Genomic DNA, 27,005 nt, shown 5'->3' on the forward strand with positions numbered 1-27,005 from the left:
CGGTCATGAAGATCACCTGAAGGTAAGAACCACCACATTCAACCAGTCCGGTTTCATTTCATTTCATTTTACTTTATTTTATTCTATGCAGGTATAACTAAGCCAAGGCAAACAGTATGCGGCAAATAAAGAAAGCTAAAGGTAGCCTACAGTTGATGATTTAGTGGGGAAAAATAAATAAAAGCCACCAGTCAGACTTGTTTGAACATTTATGAACATTTGTACATGCATATAAGCCTCCAGACTTCCCTGCTGCATGAGTTTGTTTGCTCTGGGTCAAGTCTGCCTCTACATTTCACACACTGCACCCTGTGCCAAAGCTCTGTTTAGGCTTGAACCAGGTGGAGTGGAGTGTGTCAGAGGTCTGTGTGTGAAGCAGTGGCCGTCATGGCAGACATATGGTTGATTTCTGTCCCACTGGACAAGACCAGTTTAACCAGTCTAGAGAAGCTAAAGCGCACCATCGCCAAAACCAACCTGGCCTCCTGCTGCAGGTTCTCCATCCCAGAGCTCAAGGTAGGCATGGCTGCCGACTTAAGTTGTGTGTTTTGCTTTCCTGAAGGAATACCGGGTGAAATGCACAGTCTGGGTGAAGCTAATTTAAGGTGAACTCCCAGTGCATGTGCAGAAAAACAGAGAACACACAGGCAAGTCAAGCAGGTTGCCCATTTAGTCCAGTGATAACTGTAATTGTAAAACAGATGGCAGAAGTATTGCCTGTGGATTGTGGTTTTACAGTGCTGCTGAGGAGGCTGAGGGTGTTTGGTGTCCTTCTCTGGTGAAGGGCTATAGGCTCAGGTTGCTCTCTACAGTTTGCGACAAAATTTCCATCTGACCCATTTCACTCAACATGATCAATGTGCGCTCAGACCGCCAGAGTTTTAACAGCAACAGCTTATGGAAAAAAATATATATATGTCAAAAACTCAGCACAAGAACAATTCAAATGTGACACTGAATGTGGTGTGTGGTCGTTTTCTACACAGGCACACTTTTTCCAAACAGTCGCTGTCTTCACAAAGTGTTATAAATGCAGCTGGTTTATGGGTTTCAGCTCTCTTCGGTCTTAGATGGATGACACTCTGATGCCAGTAACACAAAATGAACTGTATTTACTGTATTTTCCCCCGAGGTGGGAACACTGGACAATCTGCTGGGAGTGTCAGATGATCTCTCCAAGTTTGACTCACTAACTGAAAGGTAAAAAGACCAAATGAATGTACCCGTGGCTGAATGCACACTATACAGTATATGTTACCGCACGCTGTGCTAATGAACACTGCGGCCTATTTGCTTTACTGATCATTGCACAAGAGGTACACACGCACCGGCCTTTAATGTGTAGCTTTGTCCTCAATTAAGACTAGTGGCTAAGAGTGTGTGTGCGGTCTCCGCCATGATTAATTTATGTTGTGGGGCAGCTGACGGTTAGTTTTCCCTCCTGCTTTTAAATTCATTGGTCGTGTATGTGAACTGAGGAGGTTTAGCCATGGAGTGTAATCCAGTTTACACAACCAAAGAATATTGTATGAATCAGGATTTGAAAGGGACCTTGAGGGTTTGGTCCTAGGTTAGTCCAAACCAGCCTTGCTCCACCTCTGAATTTCAGCTTGGCCCACTGTTTTCGAAATCTTTCACCAACTAAAGGTCTGTTTAAAGCCACATGTGAACAGCCACATTTTTTTATCAGGATTAATAACTCTTTGCAGCTACACACTACAAAAACTCATTGTAACAATTCATTTAGTGTCATAGTCATCAATAAAATCTAGTTGTTCCCAGTGGGAGGAGATAATCCCATTTGTTTCCAACATTAATCAACTTGTTTGCAGAATATCCTTGAATCAAGTGTTTTTCCTGATATTAGTGGACCGATCCTCCTCATTTCAACATACACATGCTCCCAGGAACAAGTTAAACTACTTGTTGCCAATACTGTTCCATTTGTTCCTAGAAAAATTCCTGAAACAAGTGAAACAGCACTAAGTAAACAAAGACAAACCAGTTGTCTTTGTTTACTCAAAGACAGACTCTGGGATGGCAGAAGGCAATTTTTAAAAGAGATATAACATTATAAAATCCAATGTAAATTTTCAAAACTGGAAAAAAAAATTGCACGTTCTTACAGAGCACAGGACTGATGCTGCTCTCTGGTAAGAGGAGTGTCACCTTGTCTGCTGCTGAAACTTGCTGCTTGTCTTCTTCTTATTGCCCCCCAGTGTGATGAAGAGAACATGTCAGTGTCTGAAGGAGGTGATGGAGCAGTCCAGTGACAAAGTGCTGGAGAACACCCTAGCCAACGGAGGTGAGTCAGATACACACACTCACACACACATGCATACCCAGTTGAAGGAGTTTATCACACTGCAAACTAATTAACTAAGAGTATAGACGCCTCAGGCAGCTCACATGTTCGCACAGACACAGTCACTTTCACAAATGAGACTGAAAGCTAGACACACACACACACACACACACACACACACACACCAAGTTATGACACTTTTGTTGCTGGCTTTACCTTGTATTAATCTACTATGACAATAACTGTGCACAGAGGAGGAGATAAAGAGAGGAATACTTGCTTGTACTGGATCTTCTCTTTCATCAAGGAATATCAAGATGCTTCCAGGTGTCTTTTAGCTCAGTTTGAACCTGGAAGCATCGAGTGCTTCATTGTCAAAAAATGGCACTAACAACAGCTTCTGGTTGTTGTCCCCCCCATCAGACCACAACACGAAGCAGAGAGTCCCCCCATGTCCCCTGAAAGCCTACCTCAAGTCCCTGAGGGGTACTCATCTGCTGCTGTTTACTCTTTCATTTGCCGTGGGATGCTGTGTGACTCATTATAAACGTTGCATTTTTGCCCTTTTGTTTCCTGTCTGTTTTATTCCATTGTGTGGTGGTGCACATCTCTCATATGATGTTTGTGATTTGTGATGTCTTCATTAATTTGTGTGTGTGTGTGTGTGTGTGTGTGTGTGTGGTGTGTGCTTGCCTCAGTGGACCTGCTGAGCTACGCGACAAAGTTTCAGTGGGACAGAGCCAAGTATCCCACCGCTCTGCCTCTCCGCAGTCTGGTGGACAAAATCAGCAAGGTACTGACTGACCGACATGGGAGCGCTCATATGCTAAAGTAAAATCAGTGATGAGAGTCAGAACCATGGCGGAAAATGTGGGTCTTTTAGGGATTTTGCACCGAGACACTGATGCAGATAGGAATAACCTCAAATACGGCACATAGGGGCAGTATCTGAGCAGGCTGAGGCGAATTCATTTATTTTCCATGTAAATCAGATTGTTTGAAGATGTTTTCAGTGTAGTTTCAATAAGATGACTCAAGTAAAATAAATTCAGCCAGTCAGCAAGTTCACTGTCCACAAGTTATAGTTGCACCATGCAAAACTGCCAATGGCTGGTTTCAGTGAGAACCTTTGGACTGAAAAAAAAAAAAAAAAACATGAAATAAGCACATAATTTATCACTAAATCTGTCCTATGATGAGAACTCAACTATCAAACTATCAAAATCACATGCTTGTTCCATGTTTTTCATAAATTGAGTCTCAAATCAGCCTTTGGCAATTTTGGATAGTACAGCCAACCCATAACACCCAATTCTGACCTGAAGGACCCATTAAGATTGCATGTTGCTTTCTGACAAAGCAATTTTGAGGTTATGATGCCCAGTTTGGTTTTTTTGTGTTATGCCGGCACCTGCATATGTTCCAGCAAGTTTTGCAGGTGGAGACCGAGCTAAAATCTCGATCTGCGGCATACAACAGCTTGAAAGCCAGTTTGAAAAGTCTTGAGCGCAAAACAGAGTGAGTAACTCCTGCTACAATCACATCAATTATAAATGGAAAGTATAAAGTCGTCTGTTAAAGCGCGTGTATCAGTAACAGGCTATGATTTATAAATGTTTTTCATCATCTTTCAAGAGGGAGCCTGCAAACCCGCAACCTGAATGACATAGTGAGGAGAGAGGACCTGGTGGACTCGGAATACCTCACCACACTACTCGTAGTAGTGGCCAGGTCAGTGGCACATGTTCATTAAAGGGACACTCCACCCATTTTGAAAAATAGGACATTATTTCCTTCTGCTGTTCTGTAGTACAGTAGTGGTGCGATCTTCCTCTCTTTGTTACTGAGTGCTGGATACTGGCTGGATGCTCCAAATGCTAACTATTAGCCTTCTGACACTGAGGTGGACTTCCCCCCAGCTAACAATCAAGAGCCAAATAACTGACCATTTTTCAGTGGTGGCCATTTTGAATGCTCAATTTGGCAAACTTGAGCCAGACCAATGTAAAACTAGCATTAGTTAAACATGACAGCAAGTCCTTCAAACACTGAATGGTACTCAAATTACAGCTAGCAAGCTTGCAAGCAATTAGCCTACTTAAACAAGAAGTTAGCAGGGAGGGCTAACTTACTAGCCAGGCTCTGTATTAGTAGCTATAGCTACCAAGGTTAGATTCCTTGGGGGATGTTATGTTCCCTAGATGTTTTTTTTTGTTTTGTTTTTTTTTGTTGTTGTTGTTGTTGTTGTTGTTGTTTTGTTTTGTTTTTTTCAAACTCAAAATAGCCCCATATTCCCTCAAGTTGATGTTCCCTTAGCATAAAAAGATGATTCCCAGATCTAACAAAACCTAACAGTATGTTGCCTTTTTAGTAAATAATATCTGAAGTGATGTTTGGTCAGCCTGCATGCAAAGATACTCTCTTATTCAAACCAAGTTGTTTTTTTGTTGTTGTTGTTTTTTTTTATTACAATTACAATTCATTATTTGGCATTAACATTGACATGAATATTGCCCATATGCATAACAATCTCCAGGTTCTTTTGTTCCAGTCGTTCCTAATTGATCTTGTAGCAGGAAATCTGTGAAATGTGTCTCTCAGATTCCCAACATTTGTATCATATACATCCTCGTCTTAGATTTCCCAATGTCAGCACAAAAAGGCTGCATCACAGATTTTATGTTATTCTAATACAGTGGTATAGTACCAAAATAAATTGTTGTGAATTAACAGATTATTTCCCGAATGTTTTCCACTTTATTTTGCTCACTGTTTTTCTTTCTTTCTTTCTTTCGTTTGCTTGTATGTTTGTGTATGTCTGTGCATTGGTGCTCCGGGATCACAGGGGGAGCTATGTGCAGTGGGAGAGGTCGTATGAATCTCTCTCACAGTTTGTGGTTCCTCGCTCCAGCAAGTGAGTGTTTTAGTGTTGTGGTGGTTTTTTTTTTGTTTTTTTTGTTAAAGGTGCTGGTAGTAAGACAAGCCATTCCACTTGTTCCATGTCTAAGTGCACCAGGGAAGAGAGTCCTGTTCTCTGTATCCAATAGGTCAGACTAACCGCAAGTGTTGCATTACCAGCAGAAAGTAAGAGTCTAGTCCACCACGTGGTCTGGATCAGTAGCAGGAGGAGCAAATGTCTCTGTTACTTACATGGGGACATCAAAATGTATCAAATGGGACATAGTTTTACATTTTTGAACAGTTTGAGATACACTTGTTTTGACCTGATGGAGACTGAAACACCACATGGGCATACCATATAATAAATAAGTACATGCACTTTATAGACTAAAGATTAAAGCTACATGCAGCTGAGCTAAAGATTTAAATGCATATGTACACCATGGCACATCTACATCAAGCATCAATTAAGTTTACTTTGTGTTTTGAAACTAGAAGTAGTATTGTAATGTATAGTTCACATAGCTATAGATCAAAAACAGAGAAACTTGCTGGTACATTACTGCTTTTAAATGAGTTAATTAAGAAAAGGTTAATGAAGAAATGGATAAATAAGTAAACAGACTTTGAGACTATTTCTGTGTTGCTGGAGTGAGGGAGGAACCATTATTTTACTGTCAAATAGATACATTGTTCGAACCCTGGCAAACAGTATGTGAATTGTTAAATCAGCTGGTATTCACATGCTATGAAAGTCAATCTGAATTTACATTTTTTGATCTCCTGTCACTGTAGTTCACAAAAAAGTGAGACAGCGTATGGCAGGCTTTGTGTTTTTCTTGTTGTTGTTGTCTTTCAGCTTGACACCACTGTTGTGCCGTGTCGTTCCATGTAACTCTACTCTGCCAATGTTACTCTGTGCGACCAACAGGAGGCTGTACGAGGACAGGGAGGGAGGGGTTTTCTCCGTCACACTTTTCAAAAGAGCCGTCGGTGAATTCAAAGCCAAAGCCAGGCAGAGCAAGTAAGCAGGATGGATTGCCAGAAAATAGGATTGCCAACTCAAAGCCATGTTATCTGTGTCAATTACCATAGTGTAGCCTGTGATCCACACAGGTTCACCGTGCGCGAGTACAACTTTGATCTGGAGGAGCAGCAGCACCAGGAAATGAAACAACTTGGCGTAGCGAAGAAGGAGCAATATGTGAGTCAAACAGTGTGTGAGTTTTTTTTAACATGTTGGTGTGTATGTTGTAGTCTATTTATGTGTGTGTGTGCATGCCTGCCCTCAGGGAATCTTTGTGCGTTGGCTGAAAGTGAATTTCAGCGAGCTGTTTGTCGCCTGGATTCACCTGAAAGCGTTGAGGGTGTATGTGGAATCAGTCCTCAGGTCAGTGTTGGTAGCATTAACTGATTTGAGTGATCTCTTATTCTTCAGCATTATTCATGACAGTATTATAATTGTGATATGTTCTGCCAGGTATGGTTTACCAGTGGGCTTTCAGGCCCTTCTGCTGCAGCCGGACAAGAAGCATATGAAGAAGCTGAGAGAGGAGCTTGCCTCCCTGTTCAAGCATCTGGACCCCACTGCGGCTGCCAGCAAGACAGATGTAAGAGGCCACACTGCTCATCGTTTCCAGTGCCAATGTGACTGCGCCTGAAGAATGAGCACAAATTCATTTTTAATCAGAGAGAGACACACAGACAAACACACAAATCGCTGCAAGTCAAGCTACTGTGTAGTTGTTTGCAAATGAACTCCATTTTGCAAGAGTACTTTCTGCCATATTCATCTTGGAAGCAAATTTCAGGTCCTTCTTATTCACATTTAAATGTTAAGTATGCTTTATAGCATATATACCATGTCTACCTTAAAGGGCCATACCAGTGATTTTGCATGTTAAGCATAATATCCACAAAATGTACAAACTTCATATGTCTGCTAATCTTTTCCCAAAGCATGCAGTCGTATTTTATAACTCCAATATCATTTTCCCCACCTTTTATTCAGCCGCTGGTTTCCATTCATTCCGCTACGATGTGAAAATGAACTTTCAGAGACTTCAAACTTTCTTCACATGAATATTAAGTCATCATAATTAAGGTGTCATTTGCTTACACAACACATTTAATTATCAGTTCCATGGTTTATGGTGACAACTTTGTTCACCACAAAAGCAAAACTTTATAAGTGGAGGTTTCAAAGAAAAAATCTATTTTTAAAATTGTGGGGTTTTGATGATATGTTGTGAAATCTGTAGTACTTTCACATTATTTGCAAAAAGGTTTGTTGTAATAAAAAAACATGGGTAAATTGTAGTAAATGAGCGAAACATTCAAAATCACCGGTATGGTCTAGATATCCAGCGATCTTGCCTGCCTTCCTGGAGAGCTGATCTGATTCAGAGGTCGTTCTTCAAGTAATTTTAGGGTGTGATGGTGCACCAATCACTTTATTTCAGGACAGGGGGGCTCTTGCCAAAACATTTGCACACTCAAAAGTAAATTCCATCACGAAGGGCAAGGCAGCAACTCCCCAGAGCAGACTACAACCCTGTTGTTTTTAAAAGAATCTCATTTTCTGTCAATTAACAAGTTTAACGTGTTGTGACATGCATCTTTGTCAGAAACCTCTTGACAAAGACACATGCCAAAACACATTAAGCTTGTTTTTTTTTTTTGTTTTTTGTTTTTTTGACTGATTCAGAGGTTGTATTACTGCCCTGCATACAAAACTACAGCATGAATGCTTTCAAACTGGGATTAAAGTAATAATCTGTGACATTATCATTAAATAAAAATTCATGTTAATACTCTCTACGAGTGACAGACATAACACAACTGTGAATCAGCCTATCCAGTTCATAAAAGCTTTACACCCAAAATCTGGTAGCTCTTTCCTGATAAAAATGATTTTGTTTAATTCGGAATAAACAGAAGAACTGTGTGTTTAGCATGAGTAGTGTTAACCATCATGGGTGAACAGAAAAAGAAAACCATCAACAAAAAAATCCAAGGAAAAAGACTTCACAGTATTGGACACACTTTGATTGGCAAGTGATCCCTGGGAAGTGCAGTAAAGAAACACCACAGCAGTGAGCGCTTAGCAACAAAAGATGTTGCCAAAACAGAGAATACCAAAGTGCTGATTTTTCACTGCAAATATATGCTGTTACATCCTGCCTTCTCTCTATAGTGGGCAAGATAACCATGGCTAAAACACACAAAACATATATCTACCTGTGGCAGGACACTTAATTTAAAAATGAGCCAAAGACTCTCTTTATATTTAAATCACAGCCATTGTTGGAACCAGGATGGATTTGGACTGGTTCATGAAGTTTGTGAAATCATGCATGCATTTGTATTCCTGGAAGAAGATCTCTGTCTCACTGTTCTCTCTCTGTTTGTCTTCACTCTGCCAAGCAGGTGAGCTATGAATGTGACCCAGGATTGGCTCTCTGTCAGCAGGAGTACTTCTCCTATATCTGCTACCAAATCAACATCAACTTGCTGGAGAGCAGCTAGTAGTCGGCGGTGAGAGGACCCACACAACAGCCAAGCACATCCTGGATAGCCGACAACCCTGTGGCTCATTTTGCGATGTATTCGAGACCAAACCATGCCAGAGACGTGACAAACAGAAACATCGTCAACAGGAGTAAATGTGTGATGATGTGAATGAAACAGATGTAGTGACCTAGACCCAGTTAAAGAAACTATCCTTGCTTTTCAACATGCCTCTTGGACCAAGAGGCACATAAGAGAGTGAGACTGGCAATCCTACCAGATGGGTTTGGATTTGGGTTCTCTTCACCACAATGTCAGCTGCACATGGACAGATGTTTAAAGTCTTCATTTTATCTTTTCTGATGGGAGCAAAGATGAATTCCTTGTTGATATCAATGTACAGTTTAGTTTATGTTAATTTAATACATTCCCTGTGAATAACTTCAAAGTAATTATTGCAAAAATTGATTTCTTCATGCATAGTCACACTAGAAGTCGTCCAACATGCAGAAAAAGGGGGAAATATCAAGGCAAAATGGCATTTTTTGTAATGTGTTACTCATTCTGCAATGAAGAGCAATTTATATATGCATGATTTTTTTTCAAGATCTGTAATTTCTCTCAAATACCATCAGAAAATGACAGTAAATGTAATGCTACACGTGGTCAGCAGAGAGTGTAGTATCACTGATCTGGGTAGAAACCTGTCAGTTGTGGAGCATTTACCTTTGCCATCAAAAATGATGATATATGATAAGAAATCTAAAATTTGGAGTTTTCTACTGTTGACACTATAAATTCCAGTAAATGTTGTTTTTTTTTGCCATTAGATACTGGGTAATTTATTTTCACAGCCTAAAATTAAAACAGTATCACAACTATTGAAAATGAGTCAGTGGTGCCTGAGCAAATGGTAGTTTTAGGTTAATTTGTGCTTATGGTCAAGTGTATTCAGCTCATAATTGGCTGAGTATCAAAGATTATTTGTTATTTGTGTTTTTACAAGAAGCACACATGTATGTCGTCTGTGTGTGTGTGTGTGTGTGTGTGTGTGTGTGTGTGTGTGTGTGTGTGTGTGTGTGTGTGTGTGTGTGTGTGTGTGCGTGTGTGCGTGTGTGTGCGCGAGGGAGAGAGAGAGTGTGTTAAGTAGAGCTTGCCACTCAAGCTGCAATATTCATTCCGCCGGAGACGCAGGACCGGATGGGTGCATTTTACGCACCGCAATTATGGACTCCGGCTTTCAACCTGTCTTACTTTAGAGTGAATAAACTATTTCCCGTCACTTCTCCATGACAATATAGTCAGACATTTAGGAAAATGTGGACGATCCCGAAGCCAAGATATAGAAATGGTTTGTGCGCCGAGGGTGAGGCTGAGATTGCTGTAAACATCGGAGGCGTGAGAGTGGTGCTTTTCGGGGACGTTTTGAACCGCTACCCGGAGAGCCGACTGGCGGAGTTGGTGAACTGCTCAACTCAAAATGCTGAAGTTATCTCGTCGCTGTGCGATGACTTCGATCCGAACAGAAAAGAGTTTTACTTTGACCGAGATCCCGACGCTTTCAAATGCATCATTGACGTCTACTACTTCGACGAGATCCACATCAAACGCGGCATTTGCCCCATCTGTTTCATCAAGGAGATGGAGTTCTGGAAAATAGACCAAAGTGTTTTAGACGAATGCTGTAAAAGTTATTTAACCGAGAAGGAGGAGGAACTGAAAGAAATTGCCAGTAAGGTGAAGCTTATTTTGGAGGATCTGGAGGTCGAAGCGTCGGTTACGCGTTCCGAGCGGTGCCAGAGGTTCCTGTGGAGGCTGATGGAGAAGCCGGGTTCCTCCCTGCCGGCGCGCATCATCGCCATCGCGTCTTTCCTCTCCATCCTCATCTCCTCGGTGGTGATGTGCGTGGGGACCATCCCGGAGCTCCAGGTGACGGACGCCGAGGGGAAGCTAGTGGAGCACCCCACCCTTGAGGCGATCGAGACCGCCTGCATCTTGTGGTTCACCGCGGAGTACCTGATGCGTCTCGCCTCCTCTCCAAACAAGCTGCACTTTGCGCTCTCCTTCATGAACATCGTGGACTTTATGGCCATCATGCCTTTCTACGTGGTGTTGACCCTCACGTACCTCGGAACCACCGCCTTGATGGAGCTGGCTAATGTCCAGCAGGCGGTCCAGGCTCTCCGCATCATGCGTATTGCGCGCATCTTCAAGCTGGCGCGCCACTCCTCCGGGCTGCAGACTCTGACATACGCGCTGAAGAGGAGCCTTAAGGAGCTGGGGCTGCTCCTCATGTACATGGGAGTGGGGATCTTTGTGTTCTCGGCACTGGGCTACACCATGGAGCAAAGCCACCCGGAGACCCTCTTCAGGAGCATCCCCCAGTCCTTCTGGTGGGCCATCATCACCATGACCACGGTGGGCTACGGAGACATCTATCCAAAAACTACGCTGGGCAAGTGCAACGCCGCCGTGAGCTTTCTGTGCGGGGTGATAGCCATCGCCTTGCCCATCCACCCCATCATAAACAACTTTGTAGTGTTCTACAACAAACAGAAAGTGCTGGAGACGGCGGCGAAACACGAGGTGGAGCTGATGGAGCTGAAGTCCGGCAGGGACACCCACAGCAAAGAGAGGGACCAAGAAGTGAATGTGGGCGCTCCAGTGGGAAGAGGGTGTCACCAAGTCGCGCAGAGTTAAAATCAAGACTTTGCCAGACCTTAATTGCCATCAGAATGAAAAGCAAACACCAATGTCAGCAGTGAAATAAATGAGGATATTAAAACAACCATTCTACAGGTCTAAGATGATCTGGTCAAACTTCACACCTGAAAAAAAACTGCAACATTTGTCTAAGTGTCTAACATCATACTAAAGACTTAAAGCATTTTATTTAATTGTATTCAAGAGCCACTGGCCCAAATGATATGATTTAAGACTCAGGACTTGCAGATACTCTGGAAAAGCTCCACTGAGTCTACATAAAAGATTCATATTAAAATTACTTCTGCCGCTTCAGCTGAGTAACATGTATTGTTTTATGTCTGCTATCTCGTCTAGTTATCTCGTCCAGATTTGATATTCAGTGTAAAGGCTGCTGTCATTATCTTATTAAAACTTGCGCATGTGCATGGAGGAATCTGTCTGATTATATAATAACCTATAGCCTACTGTGTCTCAGGCAAGGTGCCACTTGCTATACCTTAAATTAGTCAAAATTTGATCTTGTAGGATTTCTTTTTTTTTTTTTTTTTTTTTTTTTTTTCAATTATTGGTGAGGAAAGATCAGCCAGAAATACCAAAAATATAATATGAAAGCCTCATCTGGGGGGTATTCAGTAAGAATGTATTTATTCATCAAACTGGCCAACACACTAATCCTAACCAAATAATATTATCTTGTCAGGCATAAGTCATTGCATCACTTTGTCTCTGGAGATTTAACTGGTAAACAGATTTCAAAGTTCAAGTGGAAAATGATGTCATTTTGGGACTTTGCTATAGTCTGGTGTAGCTACGATACAATGAACTGATGCCTCAGCATTGTGCATGGCCTCTATCTTTGTAAATAACAGCTTTGAATTTAAATAAACCAAAAGGAAATTATCTCTATTCAATTACCCCACCTGATTTGTGACTCCAAGGGGGACATAAAATCCCCAGACAACTAATGAATTACCAATGAGTTACTAAAATGGTGCATCTGTTTAACCTACAGCCCATTGTATGTTAATGTACAGTAACACAGGAGTATGGTGATCTGAGTTGTCTGACTTACTTCAGTGGAAACACAAAGAAAACACACACAGACACACACACACACACACACACACACACTCAAAACACAAGGTGCAACCAACCAAAATTTTCCAGCTTTCAAACAGTCCAAGTTAGCCAATCATTCAGTTAGAAGTCATTGTACTTTTCACTCATATGTTCAGTTTTTGCATTAGCTGGTTGAACTGAAGTGACTGCTTAGCACATGAAAACAATTGCTTATCCTCATTTTCATCCACTCTTCCAGTGATGTGACAAAATATGCTGTGCAAATACAGTACGTGTGTCTGACAAAAGCTGAAGTGAGGAGACATTTCCTTTTGTGATTTGTAAGTTGATGTCTCAGGGCAGTAAGCAAAGTGCATGTATGATTTTGAATTTGTCATTCAAGCCAGTAGCATGCTTAGGGCCACTTAGGGCTTCAAAACTGCATTTAGTCAAATGTAGTAAAACGCTGACAGAAGTCACAATGCTGTGTGTGTGTGTGTGTGTGTGTGTGTGTGTGCGTGCGTGCGTGTGTGTGTGTGTGTGTGTCTGTGTGTGTGTGTGTGTGTGTGTCTGCAGCTCATCTCACATGCTACTAGACCTATCAGCCCAATATTTGTTTGTGCACAGCTATGACTGCATGATCAAGGATCTCTCTTGGTTGTGATTTAAAACCTCACTCCTCTCAACTCTTAACGCCTTATTCCTCTGTAACCCCCCACCCCACCCCACCCCACCCCGACACACTTGGTGGAGATCTGCACTCTGCTGAGTTCACTCTGCTAGTTTAATGTCAGCAGTGACACAGGAATGATCATGCAACAAATACCTGGTTGGTCAAAATGAAGAAATAGATTTTATTCAGAATTTTACAGAAGGGGAGGCCGTGACAGTCAAAATGTTGGAATGGCATTGAGTTTTTCAAGATTTTTTTTTTTTTTTTTTGGTGGCATTTCTGCATTATGTGATAGTGACAGTAGCGAGAGACAGGAAAGACAAGGTCAAAGAGTCCGAGCTGGACTCAGGACACACTCTACCAGCTGAGCTGCCAGGGCGCCACATGAGAAGTGAGTATAGATACTGTACGTAACCATGTCGGTGTTTACCGGTCTGTCTGCCTGTCTGTCTGTGTCTGCCTCTGTGAGAGTGTGTGTGTGTGTGTGTGTGTGTGGTGGTGTATGCGTCTCTACTTCTCTGTTCAACCATGCATGCACATTGCGTGTCATACAATCCAAAGCACTGGTCTGTGAGAAAATGCCGTCCCCAGCGGGAAAACACTTCAAAGGATGGCTATACACACCCACACACGCTGAGCACTCAAAATACAGCCCACCACCCCCTCCTTCTCACCCTTCATCCTGCCCCCACCTCCTCATCCTCCACAATGATCTGCCAGCTTCATTAGATGAGAGGACAGTGATTAGATGCAACAATAAGTAACCAAAGAACTTAACATGCCCATTTTACGCCTGAGCACTGGCCAGTTCTTTTTCATAGTTTGGATAAAAGTAATGATGAATGATGATTCACTTTTAAACAAAATGGTGAAGGCGAGGAGTGAAATGAGTACCACCTTTATGGACAGGAATGGGGTTACAGGGCTGGTTATGAATGGCTTTGCTGCAGTATCTTAGCTTCAAATCTGTAGCTTTAAACGAAAATGTAAAAAAAAAACAAAAAAAAATACAGTTTATTGTGCATGAAATGGATGTCAAGAAGTGATGACCAGAGTTTTAATATTCAGTTTGTGTGAGGATGAAGACTTGTTTTGATAGACATTAACGGACCTTAACTCTGCCCAAATATAGCACTTCACACATCACATGCATCAGCAACATTTACAGATGACTCAGTCACACACCTATGTTATACCCTCATACACAGGGAGACAGGCACACAGTGAGGGCTGAAATAATTGATCAGTCTGTAATGACCCCTGAAAGAGAAAGAAAGAAGAAACAAAATGATCAGATTTGGCCACACATTCCAAGCTTATGTGTGTCCAAAGTGATTTGGACACACACTGAGTGAGTGAGCGGTTTGTTTGTGCCTCTCCTATAATGTTTGGTCGATGCTAACCCATAAAGAAAGACTACAAAGAGTTAAGACCATCCTTGTCAATACCTGAACTCCCCTAATGCACTTTGATGCTTCGTGGGAGGGATCTCCCACGATCCTTTGCTCCTCCCAGCCCATGAAACAAACGATGAGCTCTGCTGCTTAGGTGAGGGTGTATCATGTGTTGGTCAGGGGCCAGGAGGGATCTTTGATTGACAGTCAAGGCGATTCCTGCAATCCTTCCATTGAAATTTAAAGAATATGAAAATGTAGACCAGAGTTTTAGTTATCAAAACATTTCTGTTCTTTGGCAGCAGTGGCGGTTCTGCCCATGTTGCCGTCCTAGGCGAAATTACTGCCTTGCGCCCATCCATGTTACTACTCCTTCCTTCAAAGCTCATTTTACAATGCCATTTAACATCAAACATCCCAAATGGTGGACTTTCCCACCTGCAGGTGTGAACGCAGTATTTTTGCCTCAAGGGTGTCTCAAAACTAATCTGTCAGACTCAGAGCCAAGCAGAGTGATTTGAAAATGCAACCTTACGCAGCGGAAGCAAAACTGCCAAAAACTTCACTCAGTGCAAATTGGGCCACAAGCCGATATTCCTCCGAGCAAAAGCTCAACTTGTGCACATTGTTGTTTGTCAGTTATAACCATTGCATAACTCAAGTGGTAATGTATGTATCAAATCAAACATCCCCTATACCACTTATTTGATGTCATGAATAAAATTACAGCCCTCCCTCTGTGTTCCCTTTTTCTGAAAAAAGCACAACTAATTTCCCGCACCGGCAGTGGTCTTCTGTTGTCATGGTTCCAGTCTTTAAATAACAGCCCCCCTCTCATTATTCTGCCTCAACGAAGCCTTTTGGTTACAGACTGGACTCCCACATTGAATGTACTCAGCGGTTCATTGTAATGGTTTTAATAGAGCAACATGCAGTTTCTCTCTGTGCAATAACGTCATAAGAGTGAATCACAACGGATATTTTGAGGTGCTGCTGAGTTAGACAGAAAGGACGGAAAAGGATTGGATTACTGGAAATCTGAATAAGGCACAATGTAATAAGATTCCATACATATCATATTGCTATCAGCTTGTGTACTGAGCAACATAAAAATCAGAATTTTCTGCAAATTTTCATTATACTTCATCCTGTATAGTTTCTTGAGGTGAGACTGCAATCATAAACTTTGATCATATTTGGACACAGCACAAACAAACAGTAAGCTAGTGAAAAAATGCTGCAGGGCCTGGTGGTTCAGTCCACTGTAGTAATGTGACATATATTAGTCATAATAAGCAGGTTAAAGTAAAATCTTTGTTCATTAAATTGCAAAAACATGCAAAAATTAAACCAAAATATTCCATTTTTTGACTTGTAGTGTGATCAAACAGCAAGACCTGTCTGGTGTGTGAAGCTGAAGTTCCACCTGTTACATGCACAAACATGACTGGTCCATCTTAGCAACCCCTTTAATGCAAAATAAACCATGGTGACCTCAAACAAGTGAAAAACTTATTTATTATCCCTTATTTGGAGATTTTTTTTTTTTAGAAACAAGTGGCTATTTTGTGGGGGAGCACTGCATTTGTCTCAAGATAGTGTCGCTTGATTAAAAAAAAATCTGCAAACATGTTTGCATTGGAAAAAATGAAATCCTCCCAGCCTGCTGTTACACTTTTGTCATTGTTTTAGTGGAAAATTAGATTTTAAGTCTCCTTAGTGGAGAAAAGATTTTTTTTTTTTAGCTTGTGTTCTTTATCAGTCCAACTTCTCAGTTTAAACAGATTAAGCAAGTGTATATCTGGTGCCAGAGTGGCATGGTTGCTCAGTGTTTAACACCATCACCTCACAGCCAGAAGATCAGGGATTTGAATCTCAGCCCTGGTCCTCTCAGAGTGCAGTTTATATGTCCTGACTCAGTTTGTGTGGGGTTCATCCCACAGTTGCAAACACATGCATGGATGGATGAATATCTGGTGCCAAAACCGGCTATCACATTGCTGGCGTCACAGGGGGGCTAGAAGTGATTCTAGGCTACAGAGGAAAACTTGCTTAATGATGGATTACTTGTAAAGTGACTCACACCTCTAATGTATTTCTGGCAGCGGCTTCCTAGGAAACCACATGCACGCATGTTACATTTCTATCTTTTGTGGTTTTCATTTCATTTTTTTGTGGCTTGAGGTGCAGAAAGCTCAATTTCCCGACAATATCTTACTCAGTGCATGGGCATTGGTTATTCCTGTAATGCAGAACCATTCTCCATTCAACTTCTTAATTGCATCACCACAGGCCTGGCTTGTCCAGCGTCACCCCCTCTCAGCGTTCTCACTATCAGAATATTGAAAAAGCACCGCGCTTCGTCAGGGTCAACTTCATTTCACTGTTCTGAGGGAATGCCACAGCCTGGGTCTCAACTTTGGAACTGGGTTAAGGAAGCACTTCATGGGGTGAGTGAGAACTGCTCTGATGTCTCTTACTTTAGATTCAACAGTCCCCTCTGACAGTTAAATTATTGATCATGACAACTGAGCTGTAAAAGCCACCGGATGCTGACCTTTCATAGGTACTTTTTTGGTCCATCTGAGGCCTGATGCTGAGCGAGCTCTCAACCTTGGCCACTCGATGATTGCTTTGTACTCAGCCCCGTCAGCCCTCATTCACTCACAGCTGGTCACTCCATCTAGTTTTTGGGGCCACTGTGCTCTTTCAGAGAATGTGTTCTCAAGCACAGCAACTGGACTCTCTTTACGTCTTTTTTTCTTCATGTTCACTAAGAGCTTTTCTTGGTCAATAATGCATGTTTTCTGCAAAGGCCACTGCTGGCAGGAGGTGAGGAGGTTGTTGATGCACTGCCCAACATGTCACCCAGACCGGAAATATGACTAAGTCCTTGTTCATGGTAAATATAACAAAGGGACAGGGAGTTTTGTGGCGAGTCTTTAATCATGCCCTCTTGTCACTTCAGTGATTGATTCAGTGGACTGATGAAGTGATTGATTACTTGGCCTGCAACACAGTGAGTGTCTTGAACTCTTGGCCTCTTGGACTTGAATGCCATCAGAAATGTGGCAAGCGTTAAAATGACCTTAAAAAATGAACACTTGTAATACTGCTGCAGTAATTATATTGCAACCTAACCTTTTTTGACCAACTGCACATTACCCAGCATGAGCCGTACTATTCAGAAAAAAAAAATATTTGTTCCCATTTGTTTCTCTGCATGTATAGACAATGCTAGCCTTGATTGATATGTCATAGCTGTGTATGTGCTGCAGACATTTCAGAGGCACATCTGCTAGTGTGTTTTATTTTGCATTATGACTATACTGTTTGTAATTTGCTCACTTGATTGGCACCTAATGCACATCTGTCTGGCCAGGAATGGCGTCTCCTCTTTCTGAAGAATTCTTCCTTTTTTTCCCTGTTGCTGGGTTTTTTTTTTTTTCTTGCTCACTAAGATGATTAAGTCGGAAGGTGTTGTGAGCATGTGAAGACTATAAACAGTGATACGGGGCTTTATATACACTTGAACTTAAAGAAATTTTTTATCATTTTTGTGCATAAACATAGTTCAGCAAATCAAATAAGACTGTTTCTCATCCTGTCAGGAATTAACACCTCTTCAACCATAACAAATCCATAACTATGCCAGTGATTCCTGTGAAAAAGTCAGTAAAGATAATGTGTTCATTGCTCAGACAACTGTTCTGGGGTATACGCCTTTTTAAATATCGTTGAGGACATGAGGGGAACTCAATCATATGGTTGAGCTAGCCCCATATTCATTCTATTTCTTACAAATTGCTCTTTAAAATGTCACTGGCTTCAGAGCAGCCACAAGCATACAAAATCCTTCCTTAAGGGTGGGATGGGAATATTTTTGTCTGAGGTGTACTTTTGGCCATATATGCAGAGCTGCATTTCCAGCGTTGATGCACACATTCTGAAAGCCTAAGGAAAAACAACATGAAACTGAAACTGGTGATGGAGGGATCTAGGTCTGTGCTTGAGGGCAGATGGAAATTCTTTAGACTTGTGCACACTGGCCACATATGATCATCTCATATTCTCATATGCTCATTTTATCAGCGAGTGCATGCTCTGAAAGCCCGAAAAAGACACATATACCAGTCTCTCAGAAGGTGTAAGCGAGGGATGCAGGCAAAGATGACAGTAGATGATTGTGACACGTTCCTTCAAGATTATCACCGACATTTAGTTGACCGGTACAGTGATAACATCATGATAATATCATATTGTGGCAGGCAAATGTTAAAAGATGATTTCAAGTTTGGCTTTGTTATTTGAAACTGTCTTATACAGCATTTTTATACTGTGGTTGATTCTGGTGTTAATGCATTATCAAATTATATTATATTCATCTGTGATGAAAACAGTATCACTAAATAAACTGTCAAAACACAATGGCTGGGATCGGAGGCGTCCGTGTTCACCCTTTAAAAACGGCATCAAATTCAACCTCTGCTGGCATTTTAAACACAGTCCAGTGACTGTCAGAGGAGCTGTAGCTTCTGCTCATTTTCTTGCAGTGAGAGTGGATTTTAATGTGCGTGCGTGCGTGCGTGCGTGCGTGCGTGTGGTCGCGCTTGCGCGAATATCGATGTTAAATACGCACAACGGCCTCATGTTATTTATTTCATTCATTTCATTTCATTAAATTATTTATGTATTTATTTATACCATTTTACTGTATTTTTAGCTCTGGACAAGCGGGACAGTTTGACGTTTGAACTTGTAAAATTATGTTAGTAAAATCATCAGATTAATTTACTGAGTTGGGGTTATGCCTTGGATCCTGTTTCTGACTACGGTAATGTAAAATCGCCGTTGTAAAATCACTGTAACTCACGGCTTCAAGGGGTTTATTGCTTTTATAAAACGGTTACTCTACATATAGCCCGTAAAATAAACACACAAGAAAAAAATCAATAATTTAGGCCTATTGGTAATAATGCAACAATAAAACTGAGAACTATTCATTCTTCCACCAAGCAGTAGCGGTTTGAGGCACGGGTGAACCAGGCAGCCGCCCGGGGCGGCATTTTTTCATGTCACGTGGGGGGCGGCACGAGCGCCCAAAAAAAAAAAAAAAATCATCAGTGCTGCAAAGCAGTTTTCTATAACCGTATTCATCTGAATATAAGACCAGTGGTGGTTCTGCCTATGTTGCAGCCCTTGGCGAAATTACTGGCTTGCACCCTTTCATGTTATGTCATGTCATGTTTTTATCGTGCGCCCCCAAGTAGATTGCGCCCTGGGCGGTTGCCCACACTGCCTATAACAAAAACCGTCCCTGTATAAGACGATATTTTTTCCATTGAAAATGCCCTGAAAAAACACCCTCGTCTAATATTGGGGTCTAAGCAAATACACATGTATTGTTGCATATGTAAACCAGTGGGTAGACTCGCCAGATGCCGCGATTACCGGCGAATAGCCGCATTGCGCAGTCAATAATCAACCATGTTGTCAGTGTCATTGTCTGTTGTGCTGCTGCAGCCGCAACATGGAAGGGCGCAAGGCAGTAATTTCGCCCAGGGCGGCAACATGGGCAGAACCGCCACTGCCACCAAGCGAGATAGAGTGGACAGAATGGTTGCCAACCAACACAGACGCTAAGATTGCTTTTTCATCTAGCGCCATCATCATGTCATATCAGGCTGACAGAGACACGGAGACAGACAGTTATTCACACATAAACAACTAGCAGCGCGACAACGTGTCGGCCTGGACCGTTTCTTTGCCCCTAACCTCCACGATGAAGGCTTGTAAAAAGAGTGCCCAGCGCATTAGCTCTTGATTTGTGTTCCACATTTGGTTAATGAACACAAGAGGATTGTGGTCAGTATAAATGACAACTGCCGCTCAAGCAGAGCCGACATAAACCTCAAAATGCTTGAGGGCTAGAACGAGAGCGGGGCCCTCCTTTCGATCATCGAGTACGCCCGTTCATAACGCTTGAATTTTTTTTTCAAGTAATACGAGACCGGATGCTCCACCCCATCATCTCCGGCCTGAAGGAGAACAGCAACAACAACAATGTCGTCCAAATAAGCAGCGCAGCCTGATAGACCCGACAAAACCATATTAACTAAGCGCTGAAATGTCGCGCGAGCGTTACGCATACCAAACGGCATCACAGTGTACTGCAGGAAAGCATCAGGAGTCACAAAGGCAGAGATTTCTTTTGCCCGAGGACTGAGTGGCACCTCCCAATAACCCTTCAGCAAAAGGTTCGTTATATAATTTGCACTGCCAACATTATCAACACAATCCTCCACGTGAGGAAGAGGATAACAGTCTGGTTTAGTGACTGAGTCGGCACATCTGAAAAGTGAGTTTCAATCAAATTGACCACAACCTCACGTTGAGAGACAGTCATATGCAGAAAAGAAATGTCAAGTTGCGACAACATTTCAGAGTTTTTAGCAGTCCGTGTACAACAGCACTGGACGGAGCAACAACATCCTCAGCAAGCTCAGATAATGCTGACGCAACCGGTGGCTCACTAGATTCAGCACTGGACAGCGCCACGACCACGCGGCCCTGATCAATGCTTTCAGCACTGGACAGCGCCAATGCAGCCTTGACCTCTGCTCTGACAGGAGACGGAAAACCAGCATCCCTTTCTAGGCACGGCTTCAGCATGTTGATACGACAGTCTACTTTGTCGCCTTTATCACCCCTTTATCTTATTTAACACAACCTCCGAAATAGCAAACAAAGAAAACACTGCCCCAAACAGCAACACTAAACAGTGACGCCCAGTGCGTAAAACTAATCAAAAACGCACAACACAGAGCGAACGACACAGCATTTTAACGTGCGTTTATGTTTCGGCGCAGTTATCTGTTATTGCGAACTGTGTCATAGTAACTTTTGTCTTTCTATGTGTTAATTGCCGCGTAGTTTAACGCTGGTTTGTTGCTTTGGCACTTTGGGCCCTATCTTGCATCAGAGTCCCTAAACCTGTTATTTGGGGATTTAGCATTGCGTAAGAGGCGTTCCCCCGCAAAAGTTGCTATCTTGCACACCTGCAGTTATCCCTAAAACACTTGCGTTACCCGTTACATTATGCATAGGCGTGGTTTGGGCGTTACGCCAGTTAAACCAATCAGTGTGCCAGGTGCCATTGCCTTTAAGAGCAGGCTGCGCTATCCCAAATCCGCAAACCGAAACCCGTGATGGAGAGAGGAAGGTCTCGATTTAGTACTATCTCTGTCATTTTCTCAGGGGTTCAACTGAGGCTAAAGCAAAGTGGCTTTTTATAGGCGAGTTAATTCGGGAGGTGGAGCCGCATGTGCACGTCCACATGTGTCCAGGTGGACGCGCATTGAAGCCGCCTGGGCGCGCTCTTGTAAAAGCCCAAATGGGATAGCGGGTGGTTCTGAGGACCCTTTAGGGATAGTGGAAGCTGCTAAATGTGTAATTCACGGGTAGCGGGTAGTGGCAACGGGTAGCGCAGTGTATGCATCCATTGATGAGATCATCAATGGATGCATACAGGCCAAATCTGAATTCTCCAAAGAGGGGATGAACTGGGTCAGGTTTTTTTTAAATTAAATTAAATTTAATTTTATATTATTTATTTATTCATTCATTTATTCATTTAATCCCCCTTGTCTCTGTTCTGTGATTTTTTGTGTATTCTTAGACCCCAGGTGGCCATAACAAATTCAATACCCAAATTTCAAATTCTCCTTCTCATTTGTTGGAATGGGTGGTTAACAACTTGTGACAATACTTATATTTTCTTCTTCTTTTTTATTTTTATTATTATTATTATTAGTAGTAGTAGTAGTAGTAGTATTATACATGTTCTTACATGTACTGTATCTTCCCAGTGCAAATGTTCAGAAACACAGGGTGGCCGGGTCATTTCGCCTCTGGCCTCATGGCCCATTCTTGGGAGGCATGAGATCAAAGTCTGACCCGCTGCCACATCGCTGCCGCGGCCGGGGCGGCAGCAGGAGCTGTCCGCGGTGCTGGAAACCTGAAACGGCCGCGGTCCCGGAGCGGCTCGGCAGGAATCTTCAGGTGGAGCATCTTAAAACCAAACTAGAGACTGGAGAAACAAAAAGAGAAATCTGGATATTTCAAACATTGTGAGCTACTTGTTAGAATATATTTTGTTTGTACTTGAAGACATACAATTTACTACAGCTCATTACATGTTGAAAACTGAAAAGCCAAGAAAATAAAACTTATCAGTCACTGATTAACGTGTGCACTGTCGCTGTCTCATTACTTCATTAGCCTACATAGACATGATACTTATTTAAGTGTAGTAATGTCCGTTCTTACGGATTATTGGCGTAGCAACAAAGCTATCACCTGCAGATTCCCCAGGGGAGAGGTGGCAAACTTTCTTAGCTCATGTTTTAATATTTATGTGGCAGACAGACTTAGTTAGACTCGTGATTCTGTGTTTAAATAGCTGATATTGTTATACTTTGATTCAATGTAATATAATTAATTGAATAATCATAGATGTTCATCTTTATGTCTTAAATATTTGTGGGTCATTTTCAGATACAGATAATTGATTATAATCATTTTCAACAATAACTTGTCATTGAAAACGGAAATGCAGTGACACTGCACGGTACTAAATAACAATTCAAACAAGTGTTTCAGTGTCAGTTCCGCCTTAATACACATTTAAGACACACTGGCTGAGAGTTTGACGTTTGAACTTGTAAAATTATGTCAGTAAAATCATCAGATTAATTTACTGAGTTAGGGGTAATGTCTTGGATCCTGTTTCTGACTATGGTTCAGGTAATCAATAACTGCAATTAATTGCAAGACTGAGGAAACTCTGGATCTTGAGAAAGACACCCAGGAACCAGAGAAGCCCAAGCCTCCAACCAGGCCTGCCCCTCACTGCCCGCCAAGACGCCAGCAGGCAATGGCAGCTGCAACAGTGCTGCCATGGCACCGCCGGCCATCCCAGGACGACATGGAGGACACCAACATGCACGAGCAGGAGGCAACGACAACCCTGATACAAGGTCTTGACAATATGTCACCAACCGGAGTAATTCGCAATTGCCCATCTTGCAGGTCCGGTTTCATCATGTCATATGACCGACACAAAGTCTGTGAGGTGTGTCTCGGGGCAGAGCATGCCCTCAAGGCTGTCTCTGGCGAGTCATCCTGTCCCTTCTGCAACTGCCTGACCGAGATGGAGTTGCAGCGCAGGGCTAACATTGTGACTGCTTTATCAGGGGACGTTTGGATCATAAAAACTCCAAACTCTCTGGAAAAGTCCAATGACATCCTGACTCCTGTGAGCTGCAATAAGGTTTCCAGTGAGACAGTGACCCCTGCGGAGACCCTGGGAAATGCTCAGGAATTGGATGACTCTCGTGAAGAGAAGAGCAAACTTGCTGCGGAGCTCCAGGCCTGCAAAGCTGAAATGGAAAAGCTCCGTCAAGCCATGGAGCAACAGGCCACCGCCCTCAAGGCTTTAGAGACAGACAACGAGGCCCTTGCCCACCTCCTGGCGAAGTCAGATGACTCCAACAAGGGCTTCTGTGATGATGTGCAGAAGCTCCAACAGCGGCTCCACAGCGCTAACCAGCAGATTGTGGACCAAAAAAATGTTGAGAGCATGCTTCACCAAGAAAATGAGGTGAACATCAAAAAAATTGATGGGCTAAAAGCAAAAATCACCAAAGAAAAGGCCTTGAACAATGAGACTAAAGCCTCGATGAGGACGGTCAATGATGACATTCAAAAACTCAAAGAGGAGCTCCACAGTGCCAAACGACACATTGCAGCGCATGAGAACCTGGAAAAGACCCTCCGCCAGGAAAATGAGGCCCGGAAAAAACAAACAGAGGCGCTCCCAGAAGCACTCCGTAAAGAAAGGGCTAAAAACAGCCAGATGGAGGCCATGAGCCTCAAGGCTGCTGAAACTGAGAAAGCACTCCGCCAAACCATCGAGCGCCACCAGAGCAAGATGTCCTCTAGCACCAAAGAAGCCACCATTAAGCTCCAAACGATGACGTCAGAGAGAGATACTCTCCGACAGAGTAAGATGATGCTTAATGAGAATATGACGGTGCTCAAAAATCTCATTGAAAAAGAGAGGGACTTCAGCAAGCAGCAACAAACTGCTATGCTGAGGTCCTCAGAAAAGGAGAGGACATTGCGGAGGGAAATGGTGGAAAAGGATCTGGAAATCCAGAATCTCATGAGCAAGGTGACGGCAGAGGCTGAGCAGAAGGAAGCTCTTGGCCTCAAGAACACAGCTCTCCATCAAGAGATGGACGAGCTCACCGTCAAGTTTGAGGCTTGTGAAATGGAAAGGTCGGCTCTTCGCCAGCAGCTGGAAGGTCAGAGCAAAGAACCAGCAAAGAAGAAAGCTAGCTGGCTGACAAGACTCACAAGGTCCGGGAGACAAACAAAGAAAAACACCCAAGAGGACTAAGAGGAGTTCATTTCCATCACGGACTCCATACACCACCCACTCAACACTCCACACTCCCCACTCACACACTCCCCCACTCCTCCCTCACACACTCCACACTCCCCACTCCCCACCTACACACTCCTTACTCCACCACTCCCCTACTCCCCACTCACACACTCCCCTACCCCCCACTCCCCTGCACCCTCTTGCAATTCATCACATGACCCGGGGGGGGGGGTCATGTGGTGGATTGCAAAAGGTCACACTTCTATCCTCAATAAATATTACCACCTCTAAAATCATGCACTTTCCAGAAATGTTGAGATTTCTAAGTGACACTAAAGCCAGCATCATATGTATGGCTTTCAGTGCTGGAATGTAACTAACCACTATATTTCTTAGGGAAATACTGTACTTTTTACTGCACTACATTTACATTTACATCTCAGTTCTGTAAGATTAAGATTCTGAATGCAGGACTTGTACCTATAACAAAGTACTTTTGCACTGTGGTATTGTTATGGTTCTAAACAAATTTTAATATCTGAATGCTTCTTCCACCACTGATGCTATACTGAAGACAACTGGACAAGAGGTGTCAAGTCCTTGCTGCAGCTGCTTGGGTTAGAAAAATGTTAAGATAATGTATAAGCTATTTTTGATTTATAATGATGATAAGGATGATGATTTATTTTGTGTTTATGTCTTCAACATAATGGTCTCTGGTGTTGCAATTTAAATGCTGTTATCACAGTGGCACTTTTACACCACTTTATATTTACCTCATCCTGGAGTCACAATGTTACAGTTTTTTTCATTCGCTTTTTCCAGTATAATGAAACTGGGATCCACTTTGTCGTCATCTTCACCTCCAAACCACAGCAGAAGTTTGCTTTTGCAAATGTGTTCATACCTTTTCATTGGATTCACACATTTTTCAGGCTCTTTTGCACAACACTTCTCACATGTGTCATTTACACGGCCCTGACTCCATTGACTTCACTGTGGTAGTCAAAAGCAAAACATCTGCTCACAGCTGATAGAAATGAGCTGCATCACTATGAAATCACTAGTGCACCTGCATCACTGCCCTTTCCACAAATCACCATTCACCAATCAATCAGTATGCACCTACAAAAAAGGGGCCTATAAATTGTATTCTGTATTTTTTTTTTTCACAACTCCTTTGAGTTTTTCTGTGTAATACTGTATGTGACTTACCGTATTTAAGTTTTTGCCATCAATACAGTAAAATTTCACCTCAAAGTCTTTCTGAGTTTGGATGCAATTCTTTACTGTAAGTTCACATTTGAATGTGCAGCACAGGAGAACCTTGTTCAAACTGAGAGCTGTATTTTGTATTGTGTTGTCAGCTGTGTTACAGTACAGTAGAGCTGACTGAAGGAATCTACTCATTTGGGCAGAAGTTGAGTTGTTTGAGGGAAATATTGGCTTTTGCTACTTGCTTTACAATATGTAACTATGTAAATTGTCAAAAATATGACTGCAGTACACACAGGAAAAAGTAAGGTTGAACCTGCTCAGACTAAAAAGGGTATGTTGCATTTTGGTGTTGAGTATGAAGTGAGTGAGTGGCCGGATTATGTCGCTTGACTGCAAGTTGTATTGGGCGGTGACAAAATGTGCTTTTGCTGCATGTCTGAAATGTTTTGTCATGGTAAGAGCCTTTTGCAAACAAAATGTGTTATTTTGGGAAGTGCGCCTCTCATTAGGCCTATGGATTAATTGTTTTTATACCAGCGTTTCTGAGTTGACAGAGGAGGTAAAGCGATTGAAAAAAACTGTAAGTTCATGATTGTTGGTGATTTTGTAGACTCAGCGCTCTTACACAGAAATGTGCCATTTTAACAATTATAACTTTAATTAGCTATGTCTAATGTTGTCATTTAGGGCTGAAATGACATCAAATAGAGAATAGCAGAATTTGAATGCAGAGGACAGTTAGTTTTTCTCCTGTGTACCAGGAATTTGTTACACCACAGCTCTTGCCTT

General features: G+C 42.4%; 2 protein-coding genes across 2 annotated transcripts; both read left to right on the top strand.

Moving 5' to 3' along the window:
* atp6v1c2 (ATPase H+ transporting V1 subunit C2) lies at nt 1-8,831 on the top strand. Its single transcript, XM_030044812.1, has 13 exons — nt 1-22; nt 321-516; nt 1,133-1,200; nt 2,220-2,305; nt 3,004-3,098; nt 3,732-3,823; nt 3,941-4,036; nt 5,151-5,219; nt 6,138-6,230; nt 6,323-6,410; nt 6,499-6,596; nt 6,687-6,816; nt 8,636-8,831. The coding sequence occupies exons 2-13, from the start codon at nt 388-390 to the stop codon at nt 8,732-8,734; spliced, it is 1,143 nt and encodes a 380-aa protein (XP_029900672.1). The 5' UTR covers nt 1-22; nt 321-387; the 3' UTR covers nt 8,735-8,831.
* Nucleotides 8,832-9,919: 1,088 nt separating this feature from the next.
* On the top strand, nt 9,920-11,416 carry kcnf1b (potassium voltage-gated channel, subfamily F, member 1b). The gene has a single exon (XM_030081968.1). The coding sequence runs from the start codon at nt 10,034-10,036 to the stop codon at nt 11,414-11,416; it is 1,383 nt and encodes a 460-aa protein (XP_029937828.1). The 5' UTR covers nt 9,920-10,033.
* Nucleotides 11,417-27,005: the final 15,589 nt, after the last annotated feature.

The sequence above is a fragment of the Myripristis murdjan genome, chromosome 22 (genome assembly GCF_902150065.1).
Source record: "Myripristis murdjan chromosome 22, fMyrMur1.1, whole genome shotgun sequence".
Classification (NCBI taxonomy): domain Eukaryota; kingdom Metazoa; phylum Chordata; class Actinopteri; order Holocentriformes; family Holocentridae; genus Myripristis; species Myripristis murdjan.

Bases quoted from the DNA above. Each gene is read 5' to 3' on its own strand.
- kcnf1b (XM_030081968.1), top strand. From the start codon at position 10,034: ATGTGGACGATCCCGAAGCCAAGATATAGAAATGGTTTGTGCGCCGAG.
- atp6v1c2 (XM_030044812.1), top strand. From the start codon at position 388: ATGGCAGACATATGGTTGATTTCTGTCCCACTGGACAAGACCAGTTTA. The intron at 1,201-2,219 runs GTAAAAAGACCA...ATTGCCCCCCAG, and splicing joins TTTGACTCACTAACTGAAAG to TGTGATGAAGAGAACATGTC. The intron at 4,037-5,150 runs GTCAGTGGCACA...CCGGGATCACAG, and splicing joins CTACTCGTAGTAGTGGCCAG to GGGGAGCTATGTGCAGTGGG.